Raw genomic sequence first — 27906 nt, 5'->3', positions numbered from 1 at the left:
GGATACTGTGGGATACTTGTTAATATTCAGCAGAACTGTTTGCACTTATATTGTACTTTTCTACCTGTTGGCACTCAAAGCACTTTACACTGCTTCTTATTCACCCATTCACACACACACTCATACACCGATGGGGGAGCTGCTATGCAGCTGGCCAACACTCACCGGGAGCAACTAAGTTGGGGTTTAGTGTCTTGCTCAAGGACACTTCGACATGTGAATGGAGGTGGGGATTGAACCAACAACTGTGGGACTCACGGAGGACTGCTCTACCTCCTGCGTCACAGTTGCCCCTGTACAGGCAGTTCCAGTTATGTAGGAAAAGCAGAACCAGTAAGTTTGCTTTAATAGACACATGTCATGATGCTTCACAACAAAAGACCTGTCATCTGCCATTTAAATAAAACTAGGTACGTATGTAGTTAACAAAGCAGTATTTGTAGGGCGTGTGTCTGTCTGAACATCTGTGTGCCAACTAGTCATCAAGTTGACATTTGATTTGCTGTTAGTCCAAAAAAAAAAGTTTTTCCATGGCCATTGCATTGACAGGCGTTTGGTTTTTTTTTTGTTCGACCCCTCTGTGCTCTTATGTAATTAGTATCATGCTCACAAGCTAGATTTTGTGTGGAGTATCACCTTAGCTCACTCACTTCTTTGATTTTTTTTATAGACACAGACGTTTACATTAGCCATTATTAATAGTAAAATTTTATTACACACTTGTACTGTGGCACCAAAAGCTCAAAGCGCTGGTCACACATGAATAGACAAAACACTAGCAAATGAAAAAAAAAAAAACTCAATCAACTCCGCACCACTGGTTAACACAGGAAACACATCCAAGCCCACAAACACAGGTAGTAGTGGAAAACAACCAAATGAGCTAAAAACACACACGCATGAACAGCAGACACAGTAAATGTGGCCAAAGTTGTTGAAGTCCACTGTCAGCTGTGGTACAGACTGAATTCATTGCAGATTATGTTCCTAACTTTGACTAGCAGATAAGTATATAATGGGTCATGTGATTTTACCATAATCACAAAACTAAAATAAACTTTGTTAGCTCCTTTCTGTGAAGTCTATGTTGCATTGTCTGTATTTGGTTGTTTTCTCACTTTACTGTGCACATGTTGTCTAATTGACAAAGGATCTAAAGGATCTTTTCTTCATTTGTTTTCATTTTGTCTATATGCATGTTTTTCACGTCTGTCTTGAAACAGTATTAAAGTTCCCATCTGAATGTAACTATCCAGATCCATTTAGCTTATTGGGATTGCAGAAGCTTCATGTGAACCTTGGAGTGCATTGTTGTACAGGAACAGGCCTGTGCGTTTGACTTTCAGTGCACAGAGTAAGTCACATCCACCAAGACCCATAGAGAACGTGGGTTTGATGTCATGCCTATTCTCGATTCTCACATACATCAAAGTAGCTTGAAGACAGACTTGAACAATTCCAGATCTACAGTATCCTTTATGCTGCAGCACCCTGACCTTTCAGGGCCACCAATCACTTCAGTGCCTGTATCGTATTGTATTAACATTCAGCGTTGAAAGGTATTTTACATGGGAATTAATACATTTGAAGTTTTGAAACTTGCCCATGCAGGTGAGGGATGTTTACAGGGTTATTGCCATCCTGACATAAAGCTCTCAACCAAATATTACCCACTAGAGCGTGTGGGCTTGCGAGATACCTTCACTACTTAATATGAGACATGCAGCATTGTTTGTACAAGGTTACTGAGCACTTGAATAATTTGTCCCCGATGGCTAAGACCAAAACTTTGGATTTCTAAAACCACCCACTGCTGAAAGAAAATCAAGGGGAAAAGATGTCATCATGTATCATTAGGTTTCTCTTAGTGCATTTGGTCCTTCATCACTTCATCACTGCTTTACTTCACTACTCTCCCCCATTTGATCAATCCAAGGACTGGAAAAGCTGGAAACCTTCGGGGTGCGTCTCCCCGCCCTTAAACCAACTCTGGTTCCAGTTTGCGGGCCTCCTCCTCCTTCCTGGGCCTGCTGGATCCTCAAGGCCTCTCTCAGGTTCTGAGCACGGACCTCCTTGCTCTGGATCTCCTCTACTACACGACTAGGGAACCAGCCCCGTTCACCATCATGGAGCCTTTCACCCATCATCCAGCCTGGGATGCAAAGACATGTAAAGTAAGAAGGTGACATGAATCTGGAAAAAGAAAATCCACATATAATATAAAATGCAGATTGGACCTCTACACACCATCATCCGTCCTCTCTAGGAGGTTTAGCACATCAGCCATCTCAATGGAAAGTTCATCGGACTCCTGAGAGGAGTAGGACTGAATACACTGCACCTGTGGGGTGTCTGACAAAGATCCGACAGTTTGAGTTCATACCTCCACTGCTGCGTGTGGATGACTGCATTCAGATTTAGTCTGCTCTTCTGTCTCACCTGCTTGGTGGGCACTAGTAGACATAAACCGTGTGCGCCGGTTGGGCGTGAGAGCACACATCCATCGTAGCTTGTCACTCCTGTCCACAAGATGACGCAGGTTAGTAAATGATCACTTTTATGTAAAAAGTAGTAAAAGACCTCTGTTGTGACACATGTTCCTTTGTGAACGCACCAAATACTTTATTCTGTTGTGTAGTTCAGTTTCAAATTCTGCAGAAGCTTATTAAACACCAAATGTGCCAACCCTCCTTGTTTAGTTTGGACCTGACTAAAATGCTCAAAGCTTCCTGGCATGTAGACTCGTGTATGTATGAAATGCCAAATGCACCTTTTTCATTCTGAAACAAAAACATAAACTACAATTTTAACTTGCGGGGAAAATCTACCTGGTTGTAACTGCTACATAATTTTAGTGTGAACATTTTTTTTTAATTATTATTATTAAAAAAAGATATTTAGGTGTCATTTAAAAATAAATGATTGATTTTTAAATATTTACAGTGATATTTATGCACCCATCCATCCAGTATCTGTAACCTCTTATCCTGAATAGGGTCACTGGGGGGCTGGAGCCCATCCCTATCTCAGAGCCCAATCATATTCCTTTTAGACTCAAACATGGTCGGTTCTCCTTATGTTAAAGGTTCTATAATCATTAAAAATCATAAAGCGAGAACCCCTTGCTGACAACAGACTGATAACATGAGTAATGATGGAGAGTGTTCTCCAAAATCTTCATGTAGTGTCTAATCCTGACCTACTCCTCCTCCCCTGACGTTTTTGTGCCTGATCCCGTTTGCAAAGTTTCAAGTTTTTGAGTGTTTGTTGCATAAATGTATAAAAAAAATGATATGTATTATTTTGTTGTTTGATGGCAAAGGCTGTGGAATTTCAACATATGCCTCCAATCCCTCATGGTGGAGCTGTTTCACCCAACAGTGCCCTGAGTCAGAAGAGAGACCAGGGACTAACAAATCTTAGGTTACACACTTCTGACAGACTCTGATGAACCACCAGCTGAGAAAAACAACATCATAAGGCTTCGACTACTGTTCATTGATTTGACCAAGGAAAATCCCAGCAGTAACATGTGGACATGAAAATGTGTTACCACACTTATACTATAAATGACCACATTTCAAAATTGTTTCTTAAATATTCTCCAGTTTGCACTAGACTGTAAAAGCAGTTATCCACAAAATGCTCTGCCTGGTTCATTTAACTGGCCAACATCTCATTCCCGGCCGCTCTGCCTCTAATACTTACATGCTGGCCGTCTTGAGCATGTAGCTGACCTGACGCTCCTCTTGATTCTCCAGCAGTTTAAGATTGAAGACGTTAGCCAGCATCTGACCTTGGTCTTCAAGATCTTCAGTTCTCAACATGGCCCTCGTGCATGAGTCAAGAACCTGAAACCTGTCCCCGCTGACAACAAGGTGACTGAATCAACTTTTCTGTTCTTTAGAGTGACAGTGGTTTGATTTTGAAATCTAAACATCACTCAGTTGCCATTATCACCCAGCTAAACCAACACTGTTCCATTAGACGGAACCTAATAGACCCCAGTGAGGTTAAGAAGACTTACCTAGAGCTGGGTTTGGTGACCAGGAGCAGATTGTTGAAAAGGAACAAGTAGAGTGGTTGGTAAAGCTTCCGACTGCGCATGGTCCTAGTGCTCTTAGGTCCAGCCATGAGCTGTACTTCACCCTTCTTTAGCAACCAGCGTGAGTGGGAAATGATGGGCACAGACTAAGGGGGTTCACAGAGACACAGAACAGAGGATAACGATTTAAGTATATGGATTTACTGTATTATTTCCATGTGTAAAAATCTAATTGTACTTTGTAGTTTGTGCACAAGGCTGTTCTGATGCTTCAGTTTGCATATGGTGATCTTAGGTTCTATAGTTCTTTTAAATCTGCCTTCACAAATCTTCTCCTCATCAGCCCCCCTATACTGTCTTCCTGTTACTAGTTCCTCCCTAGTGAATTGAATTCTCCTGGTTTGGTGACGTGCCGTTGCTCTGGCACTAGAGGAGCTGTTGTAATGTGGAAAACAGTTCTGTCACAAAGAGCCAAACTTTTGCAACGGTTTGCCAGTTATAAGAAGAAGGGCCAATGAAAACAATCCTCAATGGATTTCAGAACTGCTTGTTTTATAATCTCAGTATTCCCGAGATCTGCAAATACTGTGAACAAAGAGCTTGAATCACTTTTTATCAAAACTAGTCAGTTAGACAGTCTAGCACTTTTGGCACTATTATCATACAAATATTTCAAATTTATTTTCAAAATATTTCAATTTCAGCAAACGGGCCAGGAAACTAAGCTTTTCGAGGGACATTGTATGAATTTGCTGGAAAATAATCAGATTTCACTGCCAGAAGTAAGATTTGCAGCTTTTTATATTAACAAAATAACAATTTACTTACAAGGATTGAACATTTTTAAAGACGTTTATCAGTGTCTCTGGGGACAAACCGAGGAAAATTCTTCAGTTTATCCCTGTTACTGTACAGATATTATTTAATAAGCCCTTTTTTAGGCTTCCATTATGACAACACAGCTTTCTAAAATTACAAATATTGTTACAGTGGATACAATAATCACTTTTGATGAAGAGGTGTTAAATGAAATTCCCCTAATAATGTTTCAGTGTGTGGTGGTTCTCAGTAAACAACATGCAACACATGTGTGATTCATAAAAAACTGGCCACACACCACCAAAGCAGTAAAAAGGTACTTTGAAGGCCACAAAGATACTTCAACAACCATTAATGGCTAAACACACCATGGTTACAATCAATCAGTAGTTTAGAATTTTTATATAATAACATAACGTATTAAGTAATAGTTTGTACGAACTGTCTTCTGTCTTTACATCTTGCAGTGACATCTTTAATTATTTTTTATGTCTAATGACCGTCTGAATGCAAATACTAGGGAAATACTGTTATGCAATACTTCCAACTTTCACATTATAGCTCACTATAGACATGGATGGATTATTTAACAGTTCTACCAGGCTCAGGCCTAAGGGCCCAAGGGACAAGGAACACAAACAAAGTCCAAAAATAGACACAAAATTACTAAAAACAGACACATAATTAGCTAATAAATACACAAAATGTCAATAATAGGCTGGAGCCTATCCCAGCTGTCATCAGGTGAGAGGCAGGGGACCTGACAGGACATGTTTGTTATAGAATTTTTATAAACTAAGCAATGCTGGGGTACAGTTACCTGAGTAACAGATTTGAAGTAGAACATGTAGTGGGGAATTTATTAGGCCAATACTTGAACTTTTACTCGAGCATGTGATACATACTGCACACAGTGTATCCCGTGTTGCTGTGTATGTTGCTGTGTAGCTGCAGAATTTGTCCATGCTGACCCTCGTTCTTCGTGACATTATTAAGACCACCAGCGCTAATGTTGTGGCTGATCATTCTGGAAACCCAGACTTGAAGAATGTGTTCTCTGTTGGTACACAGCTATAGTAATAAGAAATCCTCTTAATCCCGGGCTCCATAATGGCATTACATTCCTTGTTTGGGGAAACACATTGCACTAACCTTCCCTCACTGTTGCAGCCAGATGAACAAGGCTTCATAAAATGGATACAGGCAAAGGCCACATGAAAATAGAAGCGTGACCTTGACAAATGAAACTACACGACAATAAGACTTAGTTTACCTTGGATTTAAACTCCAACGTTTTCTCAATGCTGATAAGTTCCTCAGTGCGACTCATCTTCCGAACTCCTTCATTACACTCTTTCACAATCTGAAGGGGACAAATATTTTGGATTGTTATGGGGCAAATACAAAGATCCTTTTTTAAGAATGTCGAACCCAGATAAAATATGACATAACCTACTGTTATACTACTATAGAAATCCCGCTGGCTGCATTCTTAACACAATGATGACTAACACCCTTAAAACAGTGGCTGCTCAGATTTTTTCCAGGGAGTTTACTGTTGATGTCTGAGTTGAAAGTGCAAAGGGCAGCTCATGGTGGAAGTCCACATGGTATATGGTATGCAAATAAAAAAATCCAAATACGAGATGAATAACCTGTCAAAGGTTTCAGAGTTATGGATTCATTTTTGAGCTTCCAGCTCAGGTTCAGGACGCAGACACCCTCTGTACCTTTAAGACTAGTCTTAAAACTTTCCTTTTTACATTACGCTTGTAGTTAGATAACCTTATTCTTTCTTCAGCCCCAGGGGTACAAAGAGTTATGTTGGTGAAAGGGATGGAAGAAACCCCATGGAGCTACTCATACACCAACCGTCCCTCTGACGTTTCTGACACTGTCCTCCCAGCTGCCTCGATACACACCAATGGCTGATGCTCACCTGTTCCAATTGCTGATGTGCTTTAATAGCGTTTGCTTCCCTCTCGGAGTTTTCCTCAGCTTTTTTCAGAATGTTCTGCATAGAGAAACAAAGGCACATAAAAACAATGAAAGGCCTCTGGCGTGCTACCGTGCCCTTTATTAGGTACATTGACAGCTAGCTGTCCAAATTATATATGGTACAATTTGCGTCACAATGAACTATAGTAATATATATATTATATTATATTAGTCTTTGATGGTACCATATGTAGTATTATCTAGCTAGTTGGAAGTCGTGCTGACACACTCACTTGTACGAGCAGCTTGAGCCTTGTGATCCTCTGGAAAGGAAGGATGAGGAAGGAGGTAAAGGACAGACCCCTGACACGTGGATGCTTCTCCAGTGCAGCCATGGCCTCCCGAAATGCCTGGTTCCCCTCTCTGACATGTTAAAACAACACAATGCTAATTTCTTTCTTCTCCTTTAATGTCACGATGAGAAACAGACAAAAAAAATTACATTAACCCATTAAGGTTTCTACTGATCCTGTTTGGATGAAGATCATAGTGGCAGTGTTTAGGCCGCATACATGAAATCTTTAAAAAAAAACATACCCTGAAGCTCTTAGTTCACTTAAAAGATAAAGCTGGTGTGGATTTTTCCCATTGTCAGCAAATCCCATGAACACTTAGACTTCCACACTATGACAGTGACTCTCATCCTCAAGTCCTTTCAAAACAGCTACACAGACACACACACACACACACACACACACACACACACACACACACACACAGGCTTTAACCATTGTAGTTTTAAACAAGTGTTACTCAAACATGAGGAAACAGTCCATTTGTTGGGTGTGAGATTTGGTCTCAAGTGTTTCCAGCACCACAAACGTGTACGTGGGATTGCGTCACAAGGAACCACAGTGTGCGTTTGTGTTAACTGGGACAGCAGACTAAAGGATTTCAGCCACTACACTAAGCTTTTGACCATAGATGAAGAACGTAGGCTAAGTAGAAAATAGCAGCTCCATTCTCATCATAACAATTTGGTACAATGTTCGCGGGTCATTGCAGCCATTTAACCAATCAGTAATTTAAGAAACACAATCGAATCAGTACACAGTTTTTATTACATACATTACAAAATGTTTTCTAAACTTCTAAGGTAAAGAAGTAAATTAGATCCAGCTGACTATATTAATGGTAGCACACTGTATTAACACCATCTCACTCGAAGCAAAGTGGATGGTTTTTATTTTGTTGTGCATTTACCACAAGCAGCCGTGTCTCGTATAATGGGGCCCAAATGGGGGCTAGTTTGACATTATTTTTGTCCTAAACATATAAAAATGCTGGATTACAACTTTGTTTGGGGTTAGCTACAAAGACACAAGTCATGATTGTAATTCAGTTCATGACATCTGTCACATGACTTGTGACATGACAAAGCAACAAAGAGTTGTTTCAAACTGGATTTGAGAACCAGTCTCCTGTGGGAAAGCCCTCTGCTTTGTTGACCCACCCACCCACCAAAAGCACCTGTTTCTGTGTTTAAATACCGTCTGACAGTGTTGGGGTCATTACAGCTGCTCCCCATCGCCCCATGGTTAACATGTGTATGTGGATCCTTTCACCTGCTTGTACAAGCAACCTACCTTGTCCTATTTTACATGAGGACAGTCTCAAAAATACAAAGACTCACTACGTTTTGTATCTAGTTCATCTTCGGACTAATTGTTTTGTCCTTTTGGCTGATCCCGTGGAGGACTGCCTTACCAACCCCTGCCTGCTACAAATACCCCATCTCATCATTTTTAGAGATTTTATGTTGAAAAATACTAAAAGTTCAGGTTTCACTTATGATGTAGCATGCTGTGATTCTCCTAACACCAGTCGATTACACATCAGAGCTGACACCCAGTGAAACCCTCTTTGGACCATTATTTCCCTGTGTGAGAACACTGCTCAGCTGCTTCTAAGCCCAGATTCTAAACAAGGAAATAAACACAATACATCCAAGCTATGAGGATGAGAAATACTAGAAAGACTAGTAACAACTTCCTGATTTTGATTTTTCCAGGACCCCAAAGAACAATAGAGGTCTATAGCACATAGTCCGGCAAAAATAGTCTTCACCAAGACCAATTTAGTTTAGGCCTTTTTATTAGGAATTTTTTGAAGTAAGGGAAAAATATTTATTATCCTTTAAAACTAAAAACTGTGATTGCTCTAATAATGAAGACACTGGTTGGAACCTGCTTTTTCACATGGTGTATTGTTATTGGATTTAGGCCAACAGTATAAAAATGGCTACTTCTGCACCTCTGCGAGTAAAAGTTAAGTAAGGGAGCAAATCGCCTTTGTTTTATGATGTGCAGCCTGGAAATAATCTGCCCTGGAATGAATGGCAGTGAAAGGCTCTTAAGAATCTACCAGCCTGCATTACAACCAAGCATACTTTTCAGATTAAAAGCAAGGAAAACCTCCCTGCCACCACAATAGTTAGCCTCTGTTTTGTCATGTGCTTCCTAAACTGACAAAACTCACATTTCTACATTTCAGCTCATCCGCTGATGTGATTGTATGTGACACAAATTAAGCCTGGCACTGTCAACAGAGCAGCTGATGTCATTAACATCTCGAAAACATCTAATAGATGGAAGTTCAGAGAATAATTTTACCCAAATCTTTTTGAGCACAGTGTGTTTCATTATTTATTTTAAAGCAGCTGGTGAGTTTTCTTTGTTCAGAAGCAGGCTAAGGGACATCTGAGGTGACTGTCCTTTGCAGTGCGTGGGAATGTCACACAGGTATGTGTGTTTGATGCAGAGCATTATAGTTAGAATCAACCACACCTCTCACAAGATCAAAACCAAACCTGTTCTCTGAATGGATATGGACTGACACCATTCACTGATATGTATGAGGATGATGCCTACTTCATAGTTCCTTTACATCCAAACATGTATTCAAGCAGGCCACAGTCCTGTTCTCAGCACAAGCAAAAATACAAAAAAAATGTGTCCATTGTACACAAAACCAGATTTTGGTGAATCCTCTCCCTCCATATTGTAACTCACGCATTAGTAAAAACAGGTACTCACAAAATGCGTCTGTAGTTCTTCTCCTGGTAGACCTGGTTAATGACGTATTTGATGAAGACACTGAAGTGTTCAACAGCGTGGCAGTAAACAATGTCACACACATCAGAAATCAGAATCGACTTCTCAATTCGGTGCTCGAGATCCATCAAAAACCTGAAAAGGTTCAAATTAGACCATTATGCGGGGATTTAAGGGGAAAACCTGGAGGGACAATGTTACAGTTGAAATGTTTGGTCAAACTTTCTGTGTAAATTGACACTGTCCTACCTTTCACTGGCTTTCATGACTTCCTCGATGTTGGAGAACAGGAAATGCATGTCGGATTGGCTGAGAGTGTTGATTAAAACAGGGTTTCGCAGAAAGTGAGTTTCTAAAATTTCCAAACTCTTGTAGTATGATGCTTCTGACGTGACAAGCTCAAACATGGCCTAGACAAAAAGCAAATCACAATGCCACATTAATACTGAGTTAACATTTTTTCTTTCCATTATTCAAATGTTCTCCTAATTTTTTGGTACAAATGTGGTCACTGAACTGCACTGATTGTAAAACCCATTTCTCTGTTTAAGACAGACTGAATAAAGACTGGGAAGAGGTCACACGATGACGAACATGTACATATCTCACCCTTCATTCTTGGTTGAACAAGCATCAGAAATGATCTACTAGTCTGTGAGTTCAGTGGTATGTTTTTTATTATTATGGATACAATGAAGTTTTGTGTTGGCAACAAGACTAATTGAGAAATGAAATAACTTGCGTTCAAATAATCCAGCCTACAAATCATCACTTTGTCAAGTCCCTTTGCATTAAATGCTGAAGTTTAAGGTGCGTCGGTGATTGATGCTGTGAGATGTCATTGTAGTTCATTAGAAACCTTCTCTCTTCGTATTTGGTACGATTAGTTCAAATACGAAGAGAAAAAGTCTCACTGGTAAGGGGACGGGTGGTGAATGGTAAAACAAGACACAGGACTTTTCCACGGGTCGTCTCTAGCATGTAATGTTGTGCACTTTATTGAGGACTGTTTCACAAGGCGGCGCCCGTGGTTACGACGGTAAGTGTCTTTGTCACTGTAAACTACCCCAATGTAGTTTTGTTGTGTATATAAAGTTGCTCATCATATACTGAAGCCAAAATGCACCTGCAGTGTGCATTTGTTGGGAGGGTGTCACATAGTGGTGGTCCTGTAGCATCCAATAGTAACACAAAAGGCTGCCTCTGTTGTCAATAGGATTCACCACAGGATTTACAAAGCAGCATAATCTGACGCCAATATCGAATCATCACAGTGCCGTAACCTGCCTCGCTCTTGTGTTTCTCTTATGACCTAATTATATTTAGGCAGTGCAAACATGTTAGCAGAAGTACGGCAACGTTGGTCCATCTGGTGCAAACATTCACGAATCCATTCATGCATCCTTACTCTGAAATGTCATGCTGGGGGGTGTAAACATAACCCCACATCTACAATAATACCTATGCATATTCAGGTGGTGCAATTTGTTTTTATTGTCATAAGTACAAAAATGGTCTGTACAAAAAAGTTATAATAAAATAACATAACAATAACATAAAATCCAAAAGTTTGCATCCCCCTTGATAAACTTTCATTTTGCTTTCCCATATCTATAACAACAGATAGCAGGCAATACGTGATAATATCTGAATCAGGTGGGTTGGCACAGAATTGTGTTTTCCCAGATGTGGCATTTTACTGACTTTAGTGATTTGCTCTATAGCTCCACTATTAGGTTAACGTTTCTCAGTGTTTCAGACATTCGTGATCCATTGACAATGAACTGCAGTAACTGTGTTAATCTCCTGACTTTATAAATCACCAAACAAATGAGCCTGACTTTGTGTAACATGCTTATTTGGGTTATCTTGTATACAGCAGATTATAAAACAAGCTTTATAGTTTTTCATGTGATTCATTTTAGATTAATTTTAAGTAGCCTGCTGATGCGGTGGCTCACCTGGGTCAGTCATGTGACCCTTGCCTTGCATACTGTAGAGCCTTCTAGGCTCTAATACCACAAGAGCATAAGTGACTTTGTGCAGTTGAACCTGGTCAACTGCTTACTCACATGCTGGAATAGCATTTAAAATCCTTAAAATGTGTAACTACATTTATCTGACATCATTTTCAAGTCTGGTTAGTTATTAAAAATTGTTTCTAAGATTGTTAACCAAATAAATATGTATTATTTTGAAATTAACAATATATGTTATATAATCAAGCCAGTTCAAGATTAACGTCGGCCTCAAACCTGCAAGAAAAACTATCCTCAGGGAGGCTATGTTCATATTTTTACGGGTTTTTTGATGAGGTGCTTTTTGAATTTTATGATCATGTTAAAGGTTCTAGTTACACTAAGTAACAGACACAGAAGACCCCAGGGTCAGCACAGGGCATAGGAGGCATTTTCACGTACTGATCAATGGTGGTATTGCAACTTGTGCGATGATCATGTGACCCACACTGACCCAAAATGAGTTTTTTCATTAAGAAAAGAACGGTTTTATAATGGTCAATACATTTTTCATTGCTTTTATTTCCAAAATTTGATACATTTAGTGCAGTATAATTAAGTCTGGAGAGCTGTAGCATTATTTTATTTTATCCCAACTCATTTGTGCTGGGAGCCAAGATGCTCAACTAGCTGAGGTCACTGGCGCAAATACTCAAAAATGAGGAGATCATTTTAAAGCTGCAAAGTAATAGCACGATAGCACGCAAACTTTATTTAAAGTTGTTACTAATAAAAGTGAAGCCATGGCAGTGTTTTATTTTTTATCTTTATTTAAATTAATTAGAAAATATAAAATGTCATTTGCAATGTTCTGATAAATATAAATCAGTTAATTCAAGACTCTATGTACTGTAGCTCACACGTGAACTAAATTTCAGTTACTTTCACTTTTCTTTCTCCCTGCTCTCTTGTTGGCACAGTGCGGCACACGCGCCGTTGCATGTGTCTGCCACTTGGTGATCCACTGCTTGGACTGTGGACTGCACTTTTGTGTCTCATTACGTACGAGAGAAACAAAAGCCGGAGCACAATTGTAGAGAAACAGCTCCTTTGTGCTGTTACAGGTTAAAAAATGGACTCTACAACCTTAAAACATTGTGTACAAGACATAGTTGAAGATGTTTGGACACCAGAATCTTTAACTCGTGTGACCTCTGAAGCTGGAAATCCAGTTTCAGGGGCCTGAGCAGTCTGCTTGTTCTGCACTTTTATAGCACTTTTCTACCTATTGGCACTCAAACACTTTACACTGCTTCTCATTCACCAATTCACACTCACAATCACACACACACACACACACCGATGGGGGAGCTGCTATGCAGCTGGCCAACACTCACCGGGAGCAACTAAGTTGGGTTTCAGTGTCTTGCTCAAGGACACTTTGACATGTGACCGGAGGAGCCGGGGATTGAACCAAAAACTTTGAGACTGGTGGACAACCGTCTAGTCACTACTGTCAATACTATGTAATGATGCTGTTGACATGACAGTTTTGCATCTGACACTGTAGGTTAAATAATGATATTTTACCTCAGTAAGCTAATGATTAGTTTATTAGTTAGTGATTAGCTTTGCATCAAAGTAAACTGGACTACATGCACATTTCAAGACTCTCCTCACTCTCTGTGAAGTGAAAATAAAGGCTCGTGTGAGCTCATGACATTTTAATAAATGTTTTTTAAATCCCTAAATCTTCCATCAACAGCCACAAACCTGCTCTACAGGTCTTCATGGCCGTCACCTGGAAAAACAAAGCCTTGATTATCACAGGGCTAAAAGCTCAGAGTACTGTAATTGCTTTTGCTCGGATGGTTGCATCACACCACTGATTTAATCTGATATCAATATGATAATTAAATGGAACAGTATCTATATGTTATACTACCATCTGCTGTGAAGGTACTTTAATAGTACAGTGACTGCTGTGTCTGAAATGCAGGGAAAGTGCTTTCTAGGGCCGTGGCTGACATTAAAACCTGGGAGCTTTGCTTGGCTCCTGAGGAGCTGTAGCATTTATTTTCTGACCAACTGCAGCTCTGAACATGGACTGAGTCCACATGCTGTCTCTCTCTCTCTCTCTCACACACACACACTCATCTCCACACACGCACTGAAGCCAAAGTGTGCCCACACAGCCACAGCGACTTCCTTTACTTTATCAGCCTCTTTAATTCCAACTAAGGTATCTTACATTTTCAAATCAGAGGTATTCAGTAATTCACACATGTTAACACAGCAACTCACACTGGCAGTGCTAAAAATAGTTTCAATTAAAAAGGTTAAACTTTATTTATCCTGTACAGACACTGCAGCACATATTCGCCACTACTTCATCTTGTTACGGATGTACTGTCTTTTTTTTCTTTTATCCTTCATTTTACACATTCACTCCAACTATCTGTTGTTCATGGATGTATAGTATTATACAACATGAGAAATAACCTTTAGGAGTTTTACCAATATCTTTTTTATGTGATGAATGGAGAAAATGCTCTTCGTGCTGCAGAGGATTTATGAGTTGCAATACCAGAGGTGATCACTGGGGCAGATTGCGTATCTGCCTGTCTCAATACAGTGCTGGATTTTCTTTTCTGTACATGTGCCTTAACCTTATAATAGACCTCCCAATTTTACCTGCAAACACGCTTTTAGATTTATTGCAGTATTGTTTGTTTATTGCAGTAACTGGCAACTAATTGTGATTTTTAAAGTAAAACATTCACGTTTGCTATTTCTTTTTTCACAGGTTGCAAAGTCAAAGTTGTTAAAAGTGAATCCTTTCCCGTGATGTCACCAATCCAAAGAACCTTTCACCTTCACACAACTGCTTACCTCTTGCATTATGATTTCCTTGTGTGGTAACTGGGTGAGCTGGCCACTAGCCTGCACGGCCTCCAGGTTCTGCCACAAGCTCAGCGAGCGAGAACTATTCCTCAGCTGTAGCTGCAAAGCTGGGGGGGACATGACATCAGACTCCTCCAGCACAGTCCCTCCTGCCCTGACCTCAGGAGAGAGGTTCTCCTGCTGCCTGCGTTGCTCAATCTCCTGCTGCTTGGAGGTGTCCCGGTATTCCTGGTACAGGAAGGCTGGAGGGTCAAAAGACACAGTGAGTCAGGCATTAGGTGCCAAAGCCCGGTAAATAATGTTATCAGGAACCTTTTAGAGATATCCCAGCTCACTTCTGTGCTTGCTGCCGCCACACCAGCCGAAATGTATTTTATTTTTCATGTTAGACTGTCGGTGAAGCTGTCTATGATCACATCAATCCACAGCTTTTTCTTTCTTATCTGTCTCATATTGTAACAAAATATCACCAAACATCATGCAGCAGTTTTTTCACTGTAAATATTGGAAGAATTAGGCATCAACAGCGGTAAAAACAAAGAAAAAAGGGTCCCAGCAATCTGACGTCGTGGGTATAACAGGCAGCATAATAAGTTCCAACCGAGAAGGCTTTTGTTTGTACAGGTGTGTGGTTATTTTGTAGCAGCCTGGTGTCATTTGCATATGATTTTTTCAGGTTACACACTGTAGTAGGTTGAGTGTAACGGCACTGTGGTCTGGTGTGGCACCTTATCAACATCTGTCTAACCTGTGTCCTGCTGCCCTAAGAAGCTGCAGAGTTTTTAATGACCTGGAGGGGAACTTTTTTCTTTAGCAGCAGGTGGATAACATATGGTTTCAGATCAGTGACTCGTGATAAAATCACCAAAGTGCCAGCGGAGTGAAGCTGCTTCATAAACTGAGGTGCTATAAGGAAGTGCTTCAACTCTCAAAGTAATCCAAGTCTTTCAACATTGAATGTATTGTGCTGTGTAAACTGACACCTTCTGCTGGAGATCGCCTTCCACCTGCATTTTAGATAATATCTATGCTGTTTTATAATCTACTGGAAGGTGTGAAGGACTGACAGTGCTGGAAGAAAATAAGAGCCTTTCCTCTACAGCAGTCTGACAGACTCCCACCACTCAGTTCAGTTCTCCTGCGCAGCACCAGGATCAGCTGACCACATTACTGTGATAACAGTCGTGGTGATTAATCAGAATGTGTTGGGATTATAAAATGTTACAAAAATATTGAATAATCACTATTTGTATGGCTGTTAATCACAATTTAATTGCAAAGCTTTGATCAATTCAGGAGGCACTTTAAAGGCACATTTTTCAAACATGAATAGTCTAACACAGACGTAAACACATGTTATTAACTTTATGTTTAATGTTCCATTGTCTGCTACTTGCATGATGTGCAAGTGAAGTGCAGGCAGAAGTTCTCTTCTTTGTCTTTACAACTGTAAATCCATGATTCCAAGGTTCCCACTGCAGGTCAAAATAATGTGCATTCTCCCTAACTCCTCCACAATGTGCTCTTTGCACATCAGTTGTGTGTATTTGTTGAACAATGGTAACTATGGATGGTATTTTATTGGAGCAATCGTTGCCTGCAATCTGATCTTGGCTGATCGAGCTGATTCAGATTCTGAATTATTTCAAATCTTCCTTGTCAGTGGTCTGCAGTCTGTGGGGTTGTTGAGAGCTGACTACTGGGTACGTACGGTAAGTTTGTCCACGGTTGCCTCAGTGTTAAGTGTGATTATTATATGTGTCTCACTGACAGACGTTTAAAGCTGAGCTTCAAAATACCTTTTTCTTTATCCATTGTTCTTTTGTGGTTGCCACCACACTGAATGCTGGACTGGTAAATTATACGTGAGGCAAAGGCTCATCATAACAGAATAACAGAACAGAAGAGGGAATTCACATGAATGTGTGATGATCGTGCTAACTTTGAAAGCACTATTGTAGTTTCTTTTTTTTTTCAAAACAAAAAAAAAAGGGGGGGGGGCTGACGTCATATTAAACCCTATGGATTAAGATTGGGATGTCACTAAAGTTCATATGGGTCTGAAGGCAGGTGAGCAAATACTTTTGGCAAAATAGTGTATAAGCTGGTTTAGTCATCATCCTTAATCACTGCAAATAACTTCAAATACAAAAATCTGCAACTTTATCCATAGAAAATTCACTGCTGCGCAACACAGGCAGCTTGGTAAAGTAGCTGTAAGAGCTGTAAATTAACACAGTAGGTACAGTAACTTGTCTTTAACTCTACCACGATCTACGGTGTGTGTGACAATGTCCGGTCGCTTCCTCATCAGGGTTAGAGAAATTTAAATCAATGTACAACTCTCACATTTAACACAGGTCATATGATGAGTTGAATTTCCACTGAAGGTCATGACAGACAGGTAAAAGATGAAGTAAAGCCAAAACAGCATCATTCAAAGGCATCATTCAAATAACAGGACGTATTATTATTACTGCGTTATCTGTGTATTCGCTAGATACCCACTGAAGTATGATACTGTTCATAGGACGGAGGAACAGAAGCTGGAACCTGTAACCCACTAACCTATAAGTGGGTAGGACTTGGGCAGAAGTTAGTGCGGAGGCTGGAGAACTGCACAGATACTTTCTCTTTCACCAAGTTTCAGGTGGGTTGAAAGTTTGCTGAGAAGAACAGATGCTTTTTTCGGGGAACATCGGCTGCGAGTATATCAAGAGGGAAGGTGACTTTGAACAACAAGGGCCTGTTGCATAACCTCCCTCAGCCATATACTGCAGATTGCTTTGGTGGGCGTAGAACTGGACTGAGCCTTACATAAGCGAGAGTAAAGCGTGGACAACACAGCCAAGAAAACGCACAGGTTCGAAGAGGGAGCAACATGGATCTTGACATCGATTCACTTTGAAGTCTTTTCTGCTCTTTGGTCCAGCTGTTGGACTGTTTACCAAAATCCTGCAGGTACTGTAAGCTGCCACCTTGAGTAAATTTGGACTAATCTCTACAAATAATCCATTATCCTGCGTACACACTCAACCACACCATGGTGAGTAGTCTGTCAACAAAGGCAGACTATCAGCTTAGAGAGGCACTCAACCTTAATGAACAAGTCAGAGATACAAACAGATACAGTGCAGTTCTAAAGCCTCAGCCAGTGGAGTGTTGGGTCAATTGTCTATTAGAAATCTGTGTTTGCGCGTTTGCTGCAGACGAGAATGTCAGTGTCTTACCAATGCTCAGGCTTAGTCATATAGCCTAATATATTCAGAAATGAGAGCGGATTTTGTAGCAACAGCTCTGGAGGTGGTAAAAGTGGGTGGAATATATGCGACTGACAAGCCTTTCCTCACCAATGTTTTTGACGATTTTGAGGCTGTGGCAGATTGTCTGAGAGCTCTGTCCATTGCTCAGCAGCCTGAAAACAGAGAGAAAAAGGAAATCCATGTTTGGACAGGGACACATGTGGACAAATATATCTACTCCTTTGAATGTTGTACTTTCAGTGCATTCCGACACAAAAATACACAGAGTGCTTTGCATTGTTTGATGGACATAAACATATAAACATAAAAACCATCTGTCTGCACCTCTTCACGTGCATCGATTCTCAATCTCCCTATCATATATTTTTACATTATTTATATCAATTTCGTATTTTCACATCTGCTTGTTGCTGATTTTAAAAAAAAAAACACACGCAGTTTCTTCAAACCTCGTTTTCAGTGTACAGTAATTTGCTCTGACCTGAGGTTGGCGTTCTCCTGGTCTGGTCCATCAGAACTGGGCTGTTGTCTGCTCATGTTTATCCCTCTGACCTCCTTTACTGTGCAAGCTGCAGCTGTTTGCTCCGACAAATTTTTAATGTCTCTGCTATCAATGTTGTGAGTCCGATAAGTGATCATGTCAGCTGTAAAATCCCTATGCTGACTGTTGGAGGCAGTGGATACGTTGACACTTCCTCCTCCCACTCCTCCTTTTCGCCTATCCACAGCATCCTTGTTGTGCAGAGCATGTCTGCTGCTGGCCTCACCATTGCTTGGCAACACAGTCGTGGAGTGATGGAGCGTCGATAAGGGCTGGATGCTACGTTTGACAGCAAAAACAGGCTTTAGAATCATTTACTGCATCTGTGATCTTCATCTTAAGTGAAATTCTCCAATTTGTTGAGAGGTTTTAGCACCTTCGCAACTTTTCCGGAAAAGTTGTATTGAAAAGAAATTTGTATTGAAACAGCATGGCTGCCTGCAGTCCAAGTGAACATTGAGAGCTTTATGAAGCCAAAAATATGAATGAATATGAAAAATACGCTGCTTAAATGTCAAGCAGGAACGGGAAATATTTCGCTTTCAAAATAAGATATGTTGGTATCAAATTCAAAATGAGCAAAAATTTTTCATAAAAAAAACTCATTACTTAGTTTCAACATTGTATGTTGTCGTAGAATAGATTTTCAAATGATTCGCAAATCATTGCATTCGTTTTTATTTTACATTTTGCACAATGTCCCAGCTGTTTTGGAAATGTGGTTTGTAGTAAAGTCATGCAGCCTCTGTGTAACAGGCTTCCTTAGACATGCTGTCATCCACCTGAGGCCAGATGCATAAATCTCATCACAAAGGTGCAAAGAACAAAAGCCATACACTTTCTTTTTGGCAGATTTATTAAGCCTAATACATGTCTGGTTCTGTTTGATTAATCTCCACCATTTCCCCCTGAACAAAGTTCCCACAGTTGGGTGTAGATACGCCCCAGAGTGCCGCTCATCAGACCTGACAGTCCAGTAAAGAAGACTGCGTCACATCAGTGAGATTCTGTAACAGCACCACCACAGCTGTCATCATGGGGATATTTATAATGGCTGTACAATTAAGCTGTTTGCTTGTCACCACTGCCTACTTCTGAAAGTTTAAGAAATCTGCCCCCATGCCTGCATTGGTTTTATTTATTTATTTATTTATTTATGGGGGTAACTTTACTCTGATATATAAAAATGGTAAGCAGACTTTATAAAGTGCTTTATAGTGGAGAACAACAGATCACTGATGGTTCCAGTGGAAATAAATAATAATCAGTAATTATCATCACCAATCAAACAATGGTTTACATCTGTCACCTCACATTTAATCAGCTGGTCTGAGGTCTGCTGAGGTGGCGCGTTCTCACCGCACATTGTGTATTTATGAACACCACTTCATGCATGGGAAAGGTGTTTGTTAGAGTTACTGACTGTCAAACATTTTTGGCACCTTTATTTCAAAGATCACGAGTTAAGATTCCTATAAATAGTTAATAGGTGCATGAAAGTAGGACGTAAAGAAGTTGCCTTGATTAGATCTATTAAACGTTTAACTGGACTAGAGCCACTTTTTTATTTTTTTATTATTATACATTTGTTTGTCCTTTCGGCTTATCCTGTGAGTTCAGGGTCGCCACAGCGGATCATCGTCTGCACGTTGATTTGGCCGGATGCCCTTCCTGACGTAGCCCTCCCAATTTCTAATGGACCAGCACTGTGCAGCTGGGGATGGGAATGGGCTGTTCGGGGTTCAGTGTCTTGACCGGGGATCGAATCACAACCCCACAACACAACCCCACAACACTGACTTAGGCGAACCACAGCCACTGATGGGTAAAAATGTAAATTTAGCAGACATATTACTGTTTAATCTCTGTAATCTGTATTTCTGTTACAATGACACCCAAATGTGTCAAATGTCCAGAACATTTCCTAATTGTTCCCAATACATTTTCCTGCATTTTTAAACATATGTAGAAGCTGTAAACAATAAAAAACTGTAGGTAGAGGCTCTGCTCTGATCCCTTTAGCTTAGTCCACATTTTCTGACCTTTTCTGTGGCTAAAGTTGCTTAAATATCTCTCTACTCTGCAACGATGCAGACTATACTGGCCAATGACAACAAAGCATCATGGATGTACACAGTACATTAAATTACTGTGCCACATTGACATATAGTCAGGTATTTGATGAAGCAGCTGCTTGGTTGCTTGGTTTTCAAAGCAGGGATCCTAATGGATACTTATGGTTCCCAGAATTTCCAAACAGTAGAATGGAAGGGTGCTTAGCCATCAAGTTCCTCTCCTGAGGAACTAGAGCCCAGTTCATATTGGGAGACTGACCATCTCTCTACTTTTAAGACTACACTAAACACCTTCCTTTTTGATAAAGCTTACAGTCAGAGCTGACTCAGGTCACTCTGAACCAAGTCTCTGTTATGCTGCGTAGACTTCATAGACTGCTGGTCGCCCCCTATGATGCACTGGGCACTCAACTCTTTGTTTTTCTCTTCACTCTAATTCTGTAAGATAATGACCCTCCTACGTAAAGTGATTTTTCATTTTATCGGTGCTATATATGAAAATAAAATTGCTAACCACCTTGACCTCCCGCCATGGAAGTCAAGTTCCTGCATGGCTTAATGTGGTTTGAAGGGTGCAACTAAAACTGTATTGCATATTTGTATATATTCTCATATATATCACTGTTTCTCATTATTATTATTTATGTCCTCAGCCCTCCAACATTTCTGTTTTTGTCAGCTGTTGAAGAAGAAGAAGCTCTGGAATGAACCCTTCTCCATGAAAGTGCTAGTGTTCAGTTTGAGCTGAAACTGTGTTAGATAAAACATTTTGGACCATTTTGGACCATTTTGGACGATGTGGGTCGTAAATGAAGTTGATTTAATGACTATGGAAATGCGGTGTATTTATTCTCATGTATCTAATAAGAAAAAGGCAACAATAAAATCCCTGTACTGGCTCCAGGTGGTTCCTGTGATCACAGGTCTGAAGTCTGCTGCTTCAAAGACAATGGATTAACCTTCAGAGCAACTTATCACAGACACGATAAGCTATTGAGAGAACCAAACAAGTATAAAAGCGCTGTGTGTGTGTGTGTGTGTGTGTGTGTGTGTGTGCAGGGTTTAAAAAGGCACCGTGTGCACTTGTTTGCTTCCTTGGGTGTGTTTGTGTTCAGTGGTAGGGTTGGGCATTGAAGGCATGCAGACTTACCGTCTGGCCCCGGGCAGCAAAGGTGATTTGTGTGGTAAGGGAGCATTTGGAGAAGTGTCTCCTTTCCTGTGAGATGGACTGTAGTCAGGGCCCAATCTGTTGGAATCTGGAAAGACAGACAGTGACAGAGACTCAGAAAAAGTGGCTAAGAAATACGCTAACACAGTGTCCTGGGTGTAGTAAGCAGCAATATCTTGTTCAAACATAATGAACCATGATGCTGCTGTAAAAGAGCAAACAATCCAAAAGTCAAGCTGCTTCTTATCTTGAGGTGATCCACTCTTTCCACAAACTCAATTCCTGTGTATGTCACACTGAACGCACACAGGAAACCCATTTTCCTGTATTCATAACCCATTATTTGGACATCGAAAGGATAATTATTGTCTAAAAACCGTCCATTACAATATTTATAGAAACACTAGGATTGTTGAAATACATGCAAGAATCCACTTAATGCGTCATTGATGTGGATATAAACAACTTTGTATTTGACATTTCAGGTGTAGAAAATGGTTCAGGGTTATGAATATGAGTTTGCATCTTTGTAAGGTCTCTTCTTAAAACCAGAGGCTGCGGAATGAGTTGCCAGAGGGGATAAACGAGTCTGTCTCTGGTTCAATATTTCTTTTGAAATGGCACTGAAATATCCTATTGTGAATAGTTTTATATATTTTTTGGTTTTGTTTTATTAATATATTTGTAAATGACTTGAACTGTATGAGCTATTTAAATATTATTTCAGCCATTGTCCATTTCTACTCTTACCAGCTGGTTCAACTAAGGAAACAAAGACCATACAACTGGTTAATAACATCCATTTACACTCTATAACATACAGTGACTGAATCTACACACAGTACTGCAGTGGTTCCCAGCCCCAGGACCATGGACTGGGCCACGTGAGACTCGTTAAACTGAATAATTACACAACATTAGCACACTTTGAAACAGGACAGGCAAAGCAGGAAAAACTGATCATGACTGCTCTTTGTTATGACTTTTACAGTCACTATACTGTATGTTTTACAGCACATGTGTGGACTTGTACTTGACTTTATTGACTTTATGTTCTTTTAATCTATGAATATGATGGTTATCTGATTTGCTTGCTTTGGAAGGAGGTAGAAAGGGAAAAGGGAGGGTTAGAGTTCCCAACAGTGCAGCGGGTTAATCGTTAACAAGAAGCCGCACTCAGCTGGCCACAAACATTTCGCTGAGGATTTGGGACTTTAGCATTAGGGAATATATTGGACGACATTAATGAGGAAGGGGAAGCGGCATGTTAGCGGAAGATCCTGAGGTGACAAAAGGTGAAGCCTGAGGTGTGGGAGGTGGCACAGACACACAGACCTAGTGACTCATAGTTTGATGAGGGCTAATGTTATCTTGGTCAAATGTCATTTGGCATTTTGCAGTGCGTTGTTATTTTTTTAGGGAACATATCACTGTCAGATTAACTAGAACTGAAAGTCTGAGAATGCTACAGAGCTGAGAGAACTTTTATCTAAAGCAACTTCCAAGTAAGTAGCACCCACCAGGAGCTACTTGGGGTTTAGTGTCTTCCCCAAGGACACTACATCTGGAACCAGGAGTCGAACCACTGACATTCTGGGCTATGGGTGACTGCTCTACCAACTGAGCTAGAATAAACATTGGTAAAGGGAGCCACTGTGTCGCAGGAGGTCGAGAGGTCGTACATTAATCACACAGCTGTTTGATCCCAGGCTCCACATGTTGAAGTGAGAGAGAGAGAGAGAGAGAGAGAGAGAGAGCTTTTCTACCTATTGGCCCTCAAAGCACTTTACACTGCTTCTTATTCACCCATTCACACTCACAACCACACACACACACACTCACATACCGATGGGGGAGCTGCTATGCAGCTGGCCAACGATCACCGGGAGCAACTAAGTTGGGGTTCAGTGTCTTGCTCAAGGACACTTCAACATGTGACTGGAGGAGCCGGGGATTGAACCAACAACTGTGAGACTGGTGAACAACCGTATATTGATTATAGTATTATATATCAGTATATTATATATTAATATTGATGTTTTCTCCTTGACAGATTATTTGCTTGTATTGTAGCTCACTTGTAAGTTGCTTTGGATAAAAGTGTAAATGAGAAGCAGTGTAAAGCACTTTGAGTACCAATAGGTAGAAAAGCGTTATATTCGTCCAGACCATTTACCATTTACCCTGTGTACATATGAAGTACTCACTGACACATAAACCCAAAGCTTACTGGGTTTCACAGATTCCAATGTCTGGCTGCAGTTTAGGCCGAAGCATGTGACACTGACAGTAAGTTTGTTCACGTGGGACCGTTTTGTTAAATGTGGCACCAGCACTTGAAATGTGGTGGTGTAACAGTGATTGAGTGGCTTCTACTGATTCCTGCTTACAATAGGTCTTAAACTCTTATGTTACTCATAGGAACTATAACAGGTGTAATTCCCCAGAGGTTCGTATTCTACTGTGCAGACACACTGACCAACCAGCAAGAGGGGGAAACAGCCAGCTGTGTTAAAATAGAGCACCAGCCAAAACCCCCCTCGTACCACCTGTGGCACACACATTGTAAAAACCACCAGGAAATGCTGCCCTGCAGTTGAATCCGCACATTTGTACGGTTGTGTGTCAATATTTTGGCCACAAGCAGATGCAATTTAAATCAGTGTGATTTTACAATAAAAATCATATCATGGCACTTTACATAGTCGAAGCCACGAATTTACAGATTTAGAGACAAACCCCGACTAATTAACTTTTAAAACACCACTGTTAGTGTCAGAAGAAAGGAAAAACTTCAGCCTTTAGATATAAACCTTCCGTAGAACCAGGCTCAGGTAGGTAGAAATGCAAAAGCATTTCTGTGTTTTTATCCCTAATTTCTAATACTTCTTCCATAGTAATGTCACAGTTGCAAGTTCAATAATCTCTGTGGACTCAACCATCGTAATCCAATGAATGCCACTTGTTCATGTTGAAATGAATGTTAGGGAGATGATTATTTTCATAATAAATGCTTCGCATCGCAAATTAAGCAAAGCATTTGATTGTGATGAAGGAGACTTTCACTTTATGAGGTTGTAGAGAAAAGACCAGGATGTTATTTCTCACAACATGTTTTGCTTTTACTCTAGAGGTTCAGTGATCTTGATTCAAACACACCTTTTTTTAAACTCAAAACATTCTTTTGTGTATTTTGAAAACCAGGTGACTCAGAACCAGTTTTGCTAAAAATATTACAGGTGCGTTAAAGATTGTGTTTCACGTCAAGTTACGCCATCAAGTGATGGCGACGGAAAAACATATTTCTCTTTCAGAACATACAGATCAACCTGACAATTTACTTTTCTGTGTGTCTCACAGCTGGAAGGTCCCCAATTCAAATCTACAGCCAGCTGTGGCCTTTCTGTGTGGAGTTTGCATGTTCTCCCTGTGCTTGCGTGGGTTTAATCCATGACTCCGGTTTCCTCCCACAGTCCAAACACATGTTAGGTTAATTGCTGAATCTAAATTGCCTGCAGGTGTGAATGTTTGTCTGTGTATGTCTCTCTGCCTTGGCCCTGAGACAGACTGGAGACCTGTCCAGGGTGGACCTCACCTTGAGCCCAATAACACCTGAGATGAGCTCCAGTGACCTGCGACCCTAAACACGATAACTGGTTAACATAATAGATTAATTTAATGTGCTTTCTTTTTTATGTTTCTGTTGAGGGAGACAGTAATATAAGTACTTTTCCAACAATAGGAATAACTGCAACTAGTAAACGCACCACAATGTGTTACATACACACAGATCAGCAAATGGTGTAATTGAGAACCAGGGTGACCATGGCCATAAAAATGTATCGTGTTTATAATAAAGCCAGCAGATGTTGTTAAGTTCCAGATGCTTGGTGTGTATTATTGTGCTGGTGAATCATGAAGCATAGGTTATCCTGTGTAAGGACAAGCAGACTCTCTAAAATGTTAAATGACTTGTACAACAGGTTTGTACCAGTGATTCTTGCCTGTTGCCCATTGTCTTATTTCCTGTTTTCACGCATTTTAATACACATAGTTTACATGATGGAAATAATGAAACTATGAAGGTGTAAGACGTCAGACACCTCTAAAGAAACCGGGTGTTTTTTCATGCTTTTAGTAGTTGTGTTAAGTCGAGCCACTTCTGTCTCAGCAGGCTGCTAAACTCAGTGGAATCACAATTTACTGATGCTACATTAAGAGTAATATAATTTGTCTTTTCAAATTGATAAAACAACACCTTTTTACCACCAGCTCTGACTCTTGGAAAATTTGAAAAGTGCATGTTAGGTTAACCCACGAAAATTTGGATTTGAACCCTGAAGCTTCAAGCTGGAGGCAGTGTCATTCCTCCAATCTTTCCTCCATGCTGCTTAAATGTAGCTCAGCAAAATCAACTGAACATGACAGAATACCTTCAATGAACTCAAGATGATAAGCTGACTCTGCTTTTTGAATAGCATGCATGTAAAACTGCTCCTAGTTATTTAAATGTACAGTAGTGTCAGGGAGAAGGTTTCCATCCTGAATGTTTCTTTTACAAAAAAGCTTATTCACTAAAGAGTTTTAACTTTGCAAAAATGCATGCTGGGAGTTTTATTTCTCTATCAACTTCCCTTGAATGAACTTCCTTTTATTAATTTAACTTAATAAGTGTCAGAGTCAAAACAAATCAGTTAACCTAAGTTAATAAAAGACATTTAAAGTTGAATTAAATTGAAACAGAAACACTGAGGTAAACTTGTTTCAACCAAATCTTTTACAGTGCATGAATCCAGTGTCAATCATACGAATTACTGTTACACAGTAATTTGGGCCTTATCACACATCCTATCAAAGCAAATACCATAGGATCATAGCATATCCCTGTAAGTCCCTGCACAAATCATCAACAAGATAAGAAAATCAGATCAGAATCAGAATTCACTATAATTTCATATGAGCTCTTGAATTCTGATCAGGCAGTTACATTACCCCTAAAAAGTTGTTTCTTCAATGATTGACTTATATGACTTCATTTGACTTGTGTTTGTAATGCTGCTGTTGACTAGTTATGCATTAAGTAATCACTTTGATCCCTTTCTTTGAGATGCAGGGCAAAGTCTAAGCTCTAATACTTTATTGTGCTCTGCGAATTGTGGCTCTGGGAATTTGCAAACCATTGCAGGTATGAATGGGATTTCCGGCAACTGGTGGAGTCATTTATTTAGTTTATTTTAGTTTTGTTTTACTTGAAATCATGGGGTCAGAGGTTAGCCTATGGAAAGTACAGGTGTTACCAAGGCTATTGTACTATCCTAACAGAACCAGTTCCTCAGGTTCTATTCATGGAGTATTCTACTGAAGCCTTTGCTTCCCTTTCAATTTACGCTGCATCAGCTGTGAAAGGGGCAGAAAACAAACAAACAAAACAGAAATGCATTACACAGTATCCACAAAGTTCCTGACATCCAATAAAACCTATCATGTTGCCTCCGGTAAGTTAGTGCAAACAGAACCAATTGCTAGTCAGCTGAAAAGTACAGTAGAAATGCAGTACAGGCAGAGCCGAGGTCACAGGTGGTCTTACTTTCAGACTGCTCAGATGAGACCAGCCTCTTTTTCCTCATTGAACGGTAGAAGCGGGAGTTCCTGCGGATGGGCTCTCTGGAGAAACCAGCGCGGGAATCATCCTCGTCATCGTCCTCCTCATGGCTTGGGGGGACCACAGCTGCTGGCTTCTTTTCAGTGGTTTCCTGTGACTTATGCCCCCACTTCCCCCTGAACAGGGCAGTCACAGACATGGTAAATGACTCCAGCTCTGCCTTTTTACAAAGGTGATTTAGGGAAAATTTGTTTGACTCTGGGGGAACTTGGATGAAGAAATTTGTCATAATTAGCCTGAATCCAGGAGCAAATCCATGTTTAAAAATCAACAATGCAGGTGAAAAATAAATCCAGGTGTAATACAGTATAAACAGCAGCAGAGCAGTGGTTCCTGTCTTCCTCCTGACAGTGGGACAGCAGTGTTGTTAGCTACCCAGGCAGCTTGTGGAACCAGGAGAGTGCGTCGTATCTACTGGCT

At 40.3% G+C, this 27906-nt stretch overlaps 1 protein-coding gene and 1 long non-coding RNA gene across 3 annotated transcripts; one reads left to right on the top strand and one right to left on the bottom strand.

Annotated features, from left to right (window-relative positions):
• Nucleotides 1-581: 581 nt before the first annotated feature.
• On the bottom strand, nucleotides 582-27906 carry ngef (neuronal guanine nucleotide exchange factor). 2 transcript variants are annotated; one of them, XM_067507562.1, is made up of 15 exons: nucleotides 27412-27905; nucleotides 21807-21912; nucleotides 18522-18860; nucleotides 18128-18192; nucleotides 14766-15019; nucleotides 10165-10325; nucleotides 9898-10050; nucleotides 7096-7225; nucleotides 6804-6878; nucleotides 6138-6227; nucleotides 4028-4191; nucleotides 3709-3867; nucleotides 2440-2519; nucleotides 2248-2352; nucleotides 582-2152 (listed from the first exon to the last, which is right to left on the bottom strand). In XM_067507562.1, exons 1-15 carry the CDS (start codon nucleotides 27713-27715, stop codon nucleotides 1893-1895), a joined length of 2445 nt encoding a protein of 814 aa, XP_067363663.1. In that variant the 5' UTR covers nucleotides 27716-27905; the 3' UTR covers nucleotides 582-1892. The 2 variants fall into 2 exon arrangements, with proteins under 2 accessions (XP_067363663.1, XP_067363664.1); XM_067507563.1 differs by lacking the exon at nucleotides 3709-3867 and having other exon boundaries at nucleotides 27412-27906.
• On the top strand, nucleotides 17610-21605 carry LOC137128893 (uncharacterized). The gene is made up of 3 exons (XR_010914659.1): nucleotides 17610-17738; nucleotides 20202-20414; nucleotides 21310-21605. It is a non-coding gene; the product is annotated as an uncharacterized lncRNA (long non-coding RNA).

The sequence above is a fragment of the Channa argus genome, chromosome 6, assembly GCF_033026475.1.
Source record: "Channa argus isolate prfri chromosome 6, Channa argus male v1.0, whole genome shotgun sequence".
In the NCBI taxonomy this organism is placed as follows: Eukaryota; Metazoa; Chordata; class Actinopteri; order Anabantiformes; family Channidae; genus Channa; species Channa argus.
This window is presented reverse-complemented; position numbering and strand designations above follow the sequence as displayed.

Bases quoted from the DNA above. Each gene is read 5' to 3' on its own strand.
- ngef (XM_067507562.1), bottom strand. From the start codon at position 27,715: ATGACAAATTTCTTCATCCAAGTTCCCCCAGAGTCAAACAAATTTTCC. The intron at 18,193-18,521 runs GTCAGAGCAAAT...CTCTGTTTTCAG, and splicing joins CAGGAGAACGCCAACCTCAG to GCTGCTGAGCAATGGACAGA. The intron at 4,192-6,137 runs GTAAACTAAGTC...GAACCCCCTTAG, and splicing joins CGTTGGAGTTTAAATCCAAG to TCTGTGCCCATCATTTCCCA.